The 12,179-nt window shown below is 43.6% G+C and overlaps 1 protein-coding gene across 1 annotated transcript in view; it reads left to right on the top strand.

Moving 5' to 3' along the window:
• LOC119177858 (uncharacterized) overlaps positions 1–12,179 on the top strand; it is a 28,119-nt gene extending 15,940 nt beyond the window's left edge. Inside the window, 2 exon segments of the mRNA XM_075867211.1 lie at positions 10,849–11,149; positions 11,152–12,179. Coding sequence (XP_075723326.1) covers positions 10,849–11,149; positions 11,152–12,179 — 1,329 coding nt within the window.

The raw sequence follows: 12,179 nt of genomic DNA, 5'->3' as shown, positions 1-12,179 counted from the left end.
TTAGGAACTTCCACTGTTAACTCGATTATCCCACTTGATTATATCGCGTAGCCCAAACCCATTGCGCCTTTGTGGCTAGTGTCAGTGGTGACTGCCTGTGGTTTCTCAAGACACACGTATTAATACTTCTAAAGTGGAGTTGTAAAGGGCACCGTCGAGTTATGTACATTACAATGATCCTAATTCTCAAAGCTCACAGTGTAAACTTTCAAGTATGGTCACCAAGAATGGTGATATTTGTATACTCTATATTTTCCTAGGAAAAATAGAAGTGAGTAGCAGGTTGAGCCATAAAATATTGCTGCATGTGCTGCGCTTGGCCACGCTTCCATTTCGCTAATTAAGCAGGACATCAGGTCTCCCTTAGGTAATCACTGACGGCAGCTCGCCGCCGGAATCGATGGGAAATCACAGCAAAATTTTTATTTGTTAATGTGACACACTTGTACATGGCAAACCTCTAACAGCACCTCAATGTGCTTCTCAATGAAACCAACTCATATATTCGACAAGCGTGAATTCCAGTCAATTATCGCCGTTTTTTAATATCTTAATCTTAGTAAACACACGCATATGGAAGTAACGTGAAGTGAACGAAAGACGCTCTTGCGATCTGTGTGTCCAAAAGCCATCGTCAACCAATTATCAGTCTGATATTTTACAAATTAGGCCACATCGCTTGCAGTCATTTTGAGAGACTGTTAAGCTCGCGCACAAGATGAAGTGTTAGCCAGCGCTTCATTTGCATGTGTGCAAAGTGGAAACGATGCCCTCAATATCAATCGTGGTTTCCGTTCTTTCGTAGCGACTGCTTCGTACTGGCAGACTTGAATTCTGCAGGTCACATGCGAGATTGAATTGGACGGCAGCCAGCTTGTAAATATGTCGGGTGCTACGTGACTCCAAGGTATAAAGAGAGAGAAAAAAAACACTTTATCGGAAAACGGCAGAATCTTGCCGGCGTTATCTTGCAAAAAGCTTAGTACTACGCTCCACGCCTTTGCTGCGAGTGTTGCTGGAGAACACTAGCAAGATTTCTCGCGCGACAATAATCATCGGTATGAACGCGGGCAAGGGCGGCAACGTAGCAAAATTGATAAAGCACAGGTTGTGTGATTCAAAACTTGTTTTCCTGTATTTTCATTCACAGGAACCAGAAAATAAATTGCATTATAAAAAACACGAGAAGAACGCAAAGGTTAAAACACAGAAAAATACAGACACTGCGTCAGCGAGTCACTTTTAGGAAGCAACAGCTGGTAAATTTTTGCGGCATTTTTTTTTTGTTTAACCCATTGATTCAGCTGCCACGTCTCGCAGCAAAGTTTTCGCCACAAAACAGACGATAATTTGACAGCAGCAGCTGTGCAAAGAATGGCTCAGGGTTTCTTGCAACGCGATATAACTCGACAACAAATTAGTTTTTTTTTTACTATAAGACCTAATTGCACTTTAGACAATACTGAGAAAAACACACTATTTTTCTACTGACAATATGGTCGGGCCTGCTCAAACAACTTTTTTATATGCGAAGCATTTCTCAGTGAACTTCGACGACTTTGAGCGTATCTATCTATCTACCTATCTATCTATCTATCTATCTATCTATCTATCTATCTATCTATCTATCTATCTATCTATCTATCTATCTATCTATCTATCTATCTATCTATCTATCTATCTATCTATCTATCTATGCATCCATCTAGCCGCCTACGACTTTTAGCTCTCCTGGCCGTTTCGATAATGCTATCGATACCAAATTTGGTATGGCATAACATGATTGTATGAAGAAGATCGTTCATTAGTCATAACATGATAATCATGACATGTATGCCATAAATATCATGATTTCAATTTCATGGTCTTGCAGCTCTTTCGGTGCTTTCGTTCAGATGACATTTTGCAAAACTGGTATGGTATGGCATGATCGCATGGTGAACCCAAGCGACAAACCCTAACATGAAAATCGTGGCATGCGAGTCGTTTAACAACATGACTACATGCCGCGCTCATGCTGCGCTCGCGGCCGTTTCGCTAGCGTCCCATATACCTAATTGGATGTTACAGTACGTGAATGAACGACAAAGCACATCATGTTGTTGGTTCAAACATGATAATCATGTAATGCGTGTCATGTAACAATATCTCTACGTGCAACACTGATGATACGTTTGCGGCCGTTTTGCTAGCTTCACATGTGCCTAAATTGGTATCACGTCACGCCAATTATTAACGAAGGTATGCGACTGGTGCAAGCATTATAAGCATGAAATGCGTGTCATATGAGAACTTGACTACATGCCACTGTGAAGGCGCCAATGCATTTCGACTTTACGTGGTGCGCGTGCTCGTCGGCGTTGCCACGCCAGGCGCACGCCGCGCTGCGTTGTTTTGACGCATGCACGTTTCAGCGCGTCCACCGTTCCTTTGTCACGAAAAAAAAAGGAATGGCAGCATATCCATGGAGTGAATGATGGAGAGTGGGGCGAAGCATTCGTCCGTTCATTCTTTCCTGCTTCCTTCCGTCCATGCGTCCGTCTGTGCGACCGTCCATGCGTCCATCTGCCCGTCCATGCGTGAGTCTGTTCATGCGTCCATCCCTGCTTTCGTCCATGCATCCGCTTCTGCGTCCATTCATGTGTCCATTCATGCATCTGTCTGTGTGTCTGTTCGTCCATCTATTCAACGCTCCAAGTACCACCTACTCGCTTCTTTTCATCATATATTTCCTATAGAGAAGTACCGCCATCCAGCGGACATTCCAAGGACTAAACGAGAGCTGGCACCCGCACACTTTCTTACGGCTTGCGCTTCGGGTCTACTTCCCACCTTTAACCACCTCGATTTCATGGTGTATACTAGTTCACTGTATTCAAAGCACTGCGGCCCAACGCTCGCTAAACCATTCGAAAACTAAGGTTACAGCCAGCGAGTATAACGTAGCAATCCTTTCTTGTCAGATAGTTCTCAATGTACAAAACAATGGCTGCTAATGGGCATCGCAGAGTGCGCGTTAACTAAAAGCTAAATGCTCCTGTCTCTCATTCCCCCCTTGCAGCCATTGGCATGTACATTGAGCACTATCTTTTATTGTTCAACAACGCACAGAAGAAATATCTCACCGGCACCACCTTCGAGGTCAAAATTTATACTTGTTGCACACTACGACGGCTACGAGGGACGAACGGGTGCCGCTATAAGGACCCTCGCCCCTTAAAGGGAGACGCAGTGTGGTCTGGAAAACGCATCGGCACGAATTGCAGCATGCCGCATTCACACCGGTTGCCGTCGGGCCACGCCGACGGACGCTGGTCGCGCCGGGCGTCAGACTATAGAGTGCTCGCGTTTTGCTATCGTAGCATCGCAGTGCCCAGCGTGCACGCGCGTCAACGCTACACTAGATTATATTGGGCCATTCATCATGCAAGCACAGCCGTTTTGCTAGCTCCACATACATCAAATTCAGTGTTACGTGACGTCAATGAATGACGAATTATATGACCGGTCCAAACATGGTAATTCTGACACGCGTGTCTTGTAAGAACATGACAACAATCCACACTCATAGCATTTTGGTGGCCGTTTCGCTAGCTGCACATGTACAAAATGTCACAGGATCAAGTCGCGGCTGCGGCGGCTGCACTTCTGGTGGAGGCGGAAATGTTGTAGCCCATGTGCTCAGATATGGGTGCACGTTAAAGAACCCCAGGTGGTAGAAATTTCCGGAGCCCTCAACTTCGGCGTCTCTCATAATCATATGGTGGTTTTGGGACGTTAAATGCCACATATAAATCAATCACATATACTAAGTTTGGCATGACGTTACGTGATAGAGGACGAAGGTAAACGACACATCTCAACATGACAATCATGACACGGAAGTCATGTGCGGCATCATTTACCTCCATTTCGTAACGTTGTGTTGATTTTAAAGTGGCATATCAACATTTCTTTTTCATGGTTCGCATATAATCGATTCTCTGTGTACGTGGGATCTCCCAATATTTTTCCGTATTTTCTTCTCTAAATATAACATATCGATGTTGCGGCTAAAGTGTCGTCATCATCATCATCATGATCATCATATCATCAGCCTGACTACGTCCACTGCAGGACAAAGGCCTCTCCCATGTTCCGCCAGTTAACCCGGTCCTGTGCTTGCTGCTGCCAATTTATACCCGCAAACTTCTTAATCTCATCTGCCCACCTAACCTTCTGTCTCCCCCTAACCCGCTTCCCTTCTCTGGGAATCCAGTTAGTTACCCTAATGACCAGCGGTTATCCTGTCTACGCGCTACATGCCCGGCCCATGTTTATTTCCTCTTCTTTATTTCAACTATGATATCCTTAACCCCCGTTTGTCCCCTAATCCACACTGCTCTTTTCTTGTCTCTTAAGGTTACACCTACCATTTTTCTTTTCATTGCTCGCTTCGTCCTCAATTTAAGCTGAACCCTATTTGTAAGTCTCCAGGTTTCTGCTCTGTAGCTAAGTACCAGCAAGATACAGCTGTTATATACCTTCCTCTTGAGGAATAGGGGCAAACTACCTGTCATTATTTGAGAGTGCTTGCCGAATGTGCTCCACCTCATTTTTATTCTTCTAGTTACTTCAATCTCGTGGTTCGGCTCTGCGGTTATTACCTGCCCTAAGTAGACATACTATTTTACAACGTCAAGTGCACTATTACCTATCTCGAAGCGCTGCTCCTTTCCGAGGTTGTTGTACAGTACTTTCGTTTTCTGCAGATTAATTTTAAGACCCACCTTTCTTCTTTCCTTGTCCGTAATCATGAGTTGCATTCGTCCCCTGAGTTACTCAGCAATGCAATGTCATCGGCGAAGCGCAGGTCACTAAGGTATTCTTCATTAACTCTTATCCCTAACTGTTCCCATTCTAGGCTTCAGATAACGTCCTGTAAGCACTCTCTATTATTTCTCTATTAATTAATTTCTCTATTACCTGATTGATAGTATGAATGTGGTCAATCGTTGAGTAGCCTGTTCGAAATCCTGCTTGCTCCTTTGGTTAATTGAATTCTAATGTTTTTTTTTACTCTGTTAGCAATAACCTTTGTAAATAGCTTGTATACTACAGAAAGCAAGCTGAGCGGCCTGTAATTCTTCAAGTCCTTGTCATCTCCTTTCTTATGAATTAAGATGATGTTAGCGTTCTTTCAAGACTTTGGTACTCTTCCCATGAGGAGACACCTCGTAAACAGGGTGGCTAGTTTTTCTAACACAATCTGACCTCCATCTTTCAGCAGATCTGATGTTACCTGATCCTTACCAGCAGCTTTGCCTCTTTGCATGCTCTCCAAAGCTTTTCTGACTTCTTCTATCATTACTGGTGGGGTGTCATCTGGGTTACTGCTAGTTCTTATAGTATTAAGGTCGTGGTTGTCTCGGCTACTGTACAGATCTCTGTAAAACTCCTCCGCTATTTTAACTATCCTATCCATATTGGTAGTTATTTTGCCCTCTTTGTCCCTCAGTTCATGCATCCGACTTTTGCCTATCCCAAGTTTCCTCTTCACTGCTTTGACGCTTCTTCCGTTTTTCAGAGCGTGTTCAATTCTCTCCGTGTTATACCTTTTTACATCACAAAGCTTACGTCTATTAATCAACTTCGAAAGCTCTGCCAGTTCTATTTTGTCTGTTGTACTTGACACTTTCATGACTTGACGCTTCTTAATCAGGGTCTTCGTTTCCTAGGAAAGCTTGCCAGTGTCATGTCTAACTACCCTGCCTCCAACTTCCACTGCACAATCCTTAATGATACTCGTCAGATTATCATTCATTGCATCTACGCTATAATTGGTTTCCTCACTAAGAGCCCAGTACCTGTTCTGAAGCGAGACTCTGAATTCCTGCACTTTCCTTCTCAGTGCTAGCTTATTGATTGGCTTCTTGCGTATCAGTTTCTGTCGTTCCTTCTTCAAGTCGAGGCAAATTCGAGACCGTACCATTCTATGGTCACTGCATCGTACCTTGCCAACCACTTCCACATTCTGCACGATGCCTGGGTGGGCACTCATTATGAAGTCCATTTCGTTCTTATTTTCGCCATTAGGGCTCCTCCATGTCCACTTGCGGTTTTCTCGTTTGCAGTAGAAGGTATTCAAAATCCGTAAATTATTGCGTTCTGCAAATTCTACTAGTAGCTCTCCTCTGGCGTTTCTAGTACCGATGCCATAATCTTCTACTGCCTGGTCTCCAGCCTGCTTCTTCCCTATCTTTGCAATAAAGTCGCCCATCACTATAGTATACTGTGTTTTTACCTAAAGTGTACATAGCTAAAGTGTACATAGCCAAAAATCGTCAGTCTTTTGGAGTGAAAGTGGTATTAGGCTCATATAGATTGATTGATATGTGGCTTCTAACGTACCAAAGCCACCATATGATTATCAGAAACGTTGTAGTGGAAGGCTCCAAACATTTCGACCACCTGGGGTTCTTTAACGTGCACGCAAGGCTCACATATATTGAAACATTGCATTAATTTATTAAATAGGCGTAAAACTTGTCGTATTCACGGTATATCAATATTTTGCAATATAATTGACATCTTACTTGTGCTTCCACCGGTGAAGCGCTCCGACGCATTGGCGTAATGGCGAATACTAGACTTGAAGAGTGAGAGCACTTTGGTGGCAAAAGGCGCACTATTCTGGACTGTCATCAGTGTTTTCTTGTTTCTGGTATCTATTGAAGGCCTTGAAAAGTGATCCAGGTAGTTTTATGTCATGTCATTTCTCACCACTTCTTCGTTTTTAGGGAATAAATAGACGCCCACTATGGTTACTTCATGCCTATTTTATTTAAATATACCGGGTTGGAGTGAAAGGAGGACAGCATACTGTTACACTAAAGCCAAACAGAATCAATAAGTTGTAAGAAGAACTAGGCAAGTCATCCTCTTACTCTTTACAATCGAGCTTCGTCATTAAACATCATGTCCTTCTGTAGGTGCCAATTCGCGCTAAAAACGTCATTGTCGAACGTAAACGTGATTACAAAGAAGCTAAGAAACAAACAAAACATTTTCAGTGGAATCATCTTGGGGTTTTTCACCACGTTTGTGTGTGCGGTGTTGGTTGAATGAATGGCTCACTTTGATTGAAACATTTGGAGTATTTGACTCATCTTTTATTTGAAACTGCCTTTTTGGCCTCATCTTACAAAAAGGAATAGCCCCATTTTGATCATAACTGTTCTAGAAATTTAAGATACATAGGCATGCTTCACGTTTCACAGACATTTAGCCTAATTACGGTTTCTGCATTTGGCTCTTTGCCCCGCCACGGTGGTCTAGTGGCTAAGGTACTCGGCTGCTAACCCGCAGGTCACGGGATCAAATCCCGGCTGTGGCGGCTGCATTTCCGATGGAGGCGGAAATGTTGTAGGCCCGTGTACTCAGATTTGGGTGCACGTTAAAGAACCACAGGTGGTCAAAATTTCCGGAGTCCTCCACTACGGCGTCTCTCATAATCAAATAGTGCTTTTGGGACGTTAAACCCTACAAATAAATCAATCAATCAATGCATTTGGCTCTTTAAAAAACGCCTCAAATGTGAGATTCTTAGTTAATTAAGTCAGATACGCTATCGATGTCGCGTTATATGCTAGCGCAATATTATCATGTATCCATCATCTCCAAAGACGTTGAATGGCGATCAACGGAAAACGTATAAGGCTTTCCAGCGTGTGACGCAAGATAGTATCAACGACATTTAACTAATTTTATCGTACACCTAAAATGAACAAAAATATTCTGTATGCTTTGTTGTCTTCAATGTATGTTGGATTTGTCAGGTTGTGTCTAGAAAAACAGATTACACCATCTCTCGTCATGTGCACATACCATGGTGTTATATTAGCTTACTCTTACAGCGGGGTACATACAAAGCAACGGGCGCTAGCACCTACACTGACGGCGGCACTGCACAGGAGAGGTATCTGGGGAGGCAGAAAACACGCCGTGACGAATCGGTGTTTCCTGCTCGACCATGCCAATCGCTGCAAATGGGCAATGAGAGACAGAAGACCGCCATTGAAAACAGAAACCCACAGTCCGCTTGTAGTCATCGCACACGCTACAGCTTTTTTTATTCTTCAACAACGCACAAGAAAAATCTCCCACCTGCACTACCTAAAAGGTCAAGATTCAGTGCTTATACATTTGGTATGGCCAGTGAATGGTCGTGCAGCGCGATCAGTCGGTTTTTTCAACCAGGAGACTTTCTCGCAGATGTTGCCTACATGGGCATTGCGAAGCGAGAGAGGGGGGTGTAGGGACAAGAGAGAGGGTGAGGGGACGCGCATGCGCAATAAGGGTGGTCACGCCGCACACCAGACTGAGCTCGACCGTAAGACACTTCACATCTAAAGGACAGCCCTTCCAAAATGTTCCTTGCTTTTCCTCTTTCTTGCAGTGTCAGTTGTAATGTCAGCTTGCGTTGACTATAATTCCTACTGCCACACTCGGCGTCTATAAAACAGATTTTGTTATTCACTTGACGTACGGTCACGCGTTTACCAGCGTATACTATGCATTGATTGAAAGGAGAAGAGCTTAACACATATGCGCACAACGTTATCTTCAGCCTCTGCTGTTCAGTTCCTATTGTTGTAGTTTTGACTCGGACAGATCCACTAAAACCGACATTGCTAACAGCCACCAGATTTGCGGCGATAAGACGCAGTGATCTTGAGCAATCGCTCCTTGCACTTCTTGTGCTTAAAAAGAATGAACGACGTCGTGTCTCATTTCGTGAGTACATTTGGTCTCGCGGTTTTTTCCCATACCAAGAGTTCCGAAGGTGACCAAAAGCTCATTGACCACTACCATCTGCTTACTTATTTAGCCAGCCACCAACATCTGGGCGCCGTAGTAGTCGTCTCCTGTCGTAGCCGAATCGGACTTAGGTGGCAATTTTGTGTTTTCGAACAGCGTCACACTTACAGATGTCATATGTCTAAAAAATAATTACGATCTTTTGTATTTTATTAGGTTTGATGTTTTAGTATATTTTTAGTGTTAAGCCTAATTAGGTTTGTAGAAAGCGTCACCAAGATTGTTTGCTCATTTGTACATCTTCATCGTTATAAAAATGTTGCCCAAACTACCCATTGCTGAGGTGCCATGGTCTCCGTTAAGCCCATTAGACCCTTTTTGGTCATGACTCTTAGCACTGCGAGTTTTCAAAAAACTTATGTTTCCAAGTCTCAACTTTGCATAGAACAAAATCAACACAGCTTGACATCAGTGTATGGATCACTATATGACGAACACTCTTATGAAGTAATGTCCTAACAGAACAATTGGCTGACGGCGTGTGTATCCTGGAGCTCCCATTTCGACAAGTGGAGTTGTCCTTTTCAAGGCTGCTTCTGATTTCCTCAAAGTTTTTTACCCTCTCCTCAAATTGGAAGGAGAAAGAGAGAGCAAGTGCGAAAGCGAGGCTAGGCGTGGAAGTTTTCACGATTATTTTCTATTATAAAGCAAGAGCAGAGTACACTTAAAATTTAACGCAGTAGTCTCAACAAGACCGCATCGCAGAAATGCCGATGCCAATGTTGTGTGCGATGTAAGCAAGCGCGATGTACTATTAAACGCGAAAGGATAAAAACCATGTCTCGGGCGCAGATCAAGCTCAGAAGCTCTGCATTGCACTCAAGTATCGCACTGTTTGTCTTACCGAGAGAATGCCAGAAGTGGTGGCTGTATTGCCTATCCGATATTATGACAACCTAAACAGTAAAAATATCATTGCAAAGACTCAGCAAGGTATAGTCCCAGGTACCTCAAACCCAAACGTATGAGTCGATAATTGCTATGCATCTTATAAACCAAATCTTTTTCATAAAGCTGTCATCTTTGCCCTAACGTAAATGCCAGCGTAACGCCAATGCAAAAGCTTTTGTCTTCTGTGGTAAGGTGAAGGAATGTCCGCAACAGCACAAGGTACATGTCGATTTTTTTCGTAACTTTTGCCTGAATGGAAAAAAATATAATGACAAAAACAGCATGGGCTGTTTCCTACATGCCTCAGATGTAAACGAATTTTACAATGCGTGGGATCAGCCAACATTTCTTTAAAGTATGTATATATATTATTTTCAAACATTGTCCCTATGAAAATAGACCTGCTTGAAATAGTCTATCCCAATGCTGTTCAATCCACATATCACTTCAGTTTTTGACACGGGAATGTCCACTCTCAGCCACCATCTTTTTCATGAACACCTGCACCCATGTGACTCATCCGTCTTATTCTTTAGACCTCTGTACTTCAGTGGAAAATATACGCAGCTCAAAACTTCCAAAACAAAAGAGGGATTTTTAACAGCAGAAAAAATCACACATCTGTCATCTCTGTCTTGCTGCCTTTCCTTGGCGCTTGTCGTGGATATATGAACGCGTGACAGCCTCAAAGGTGTTGACAAAACAGACAGAATACACACAGACACACACATACACAAATATATATATATATATATATATATATATATATATATATATATATATATTTATATATATATATATATATATATATATATATATATATCAAGCCAAACTTCTGATATATGCACCTAAACAAAACAAAGAAAAAACAAAAAACAGATGGTCCTAATGCGCAGCCTATTGTTACGGCATATTGTCGGCTAACAGTATTGGTGCGCTGACATCACGCTTGAAAACTCTTCTTTTCTACGACAACGTTCAGTATTCGACAATACGTGCCCAATTTTCTGCTCTTATCTACGTCAGTTAAGAAGACACGGCACCTCAAAACCGCTTCGGCTGGTCAAGAAGGTGTGGATTGGTTTTTTTTTGGTGAAGATACACTTGGAAGTCATGGCCGTATCGTGGTGCCATTTTCTCTGCTCATCCGTATTAGCCTTCGCGTTTGCTGCTGTCGCACAAGCGACAAATCGTGCTTATAACAGCGACCCGAAGCTTTGGGCTCTCCTCATAACAACCTCTAAAGGTTACGACAACTACCGCCACCAGGCCAGCATCTACCATGCGTACCAACTGCTGTACAAACACGGTATTCCCGAGAAGCGCATCGTGGTAATGACGTACGATGACCTCGCCAATTCCAGTGCAAACCCGAAGCCAGGAATAGTCGTTAGTCGTCCCTTGGTTATGATTGTTACAAGGGCGTCCCCAAAGACTACACAGGCGACCTCGTCAACCCGCAAAATTTCCTCGAGATCCTCCAAGGAAAGAAGGTGAAAGGCGGCAGCGGTAAAGTTATCGCCAGTGAAAGCACGGACCACGTCTTTGTGAACATCGTGGGTCATGGAGCGCCCGGTCTGATAGCGTTTCATGACGACATACTGCACGCACGAGTTTTCGTGGAGGTCATCAAAAAAATGAAGATAGAGCGGAAGTTCGCAAAGATGGTGATCTATGTGGACGCCAGCGAATCCGGTTCCATGTTCGACGGCCTTCTTCCCAACGATGTGAATGTGTACGCCGTAACCTCGGCCAACAATCAGGAGCCTGCCTACGCTTGCTACTACGAGGTATACAGAAAGACATTCTTGGGCACCGTATTCAGCGTGAATTGGATGGATAATTCTTGGAGAAAAGACTTACACACGGCGACACTTCTCGATCAGTTCACTACGGTAAGAAAGGAAACTAACGCGAGCCATGTCACGCAGTTTGGTGACCTCAGCATTAACACGCTTTCTCTGAGCGAATTTCAGGGCCCCGCCAAATTAAATCCATACGTGACAACGAAGCTTTCATATGACCCAGTCCCCAGCGGGGACGTTCCCATCGCCATCCTAAGGCGAAGACTCGCAAAGGCTTACTACGCTAGCGATAAGAAATCTTTGATAGATCAACTGCGCAAAGCTCTTTTGAACAGGTCATTCCTGAAGAATAAAGTCGATGACCTTGTAACATTCCTCGCTCGTGATAACCCGCATGAGGCCGACCTGTTGCTTAACACTAGGCGGCGGCTCACCAACTTCGACTGCTACGAGAAAGCAGTCGATCATTTTAGCGACAGGTGCTTCAGCATCTCGAAAAACCCCTACGCCCTTGAGCATCTACATGTATTGGTCAACGCGTGTGATTCATCATACAAGCTTTCGCAGATACTTGAAGCAATGGACTTATCATGCACACACCCAAATGTTGCAGGCATCGTGTAA

This window comes from Rhipicephalus microplus, chromosome 1 (assembly GCF_043290135.1).
Source record: "Rhipicephalus microplus isolate Deutch F79 chromosome 1, USDA_Rmic, whole genome shotgun sequence".
Lineage (NCBI taxonomy): Eukaryota > Metazoa > Arthropoda > Arachnida > Ixodida > Ixodidae > Rhipicephalus > Rhipicephalus microplus.
Note: the sequence above shows the minus strand (reverse complement) of the source record. Positions and strands in the feature narration are given on the sequence as shown.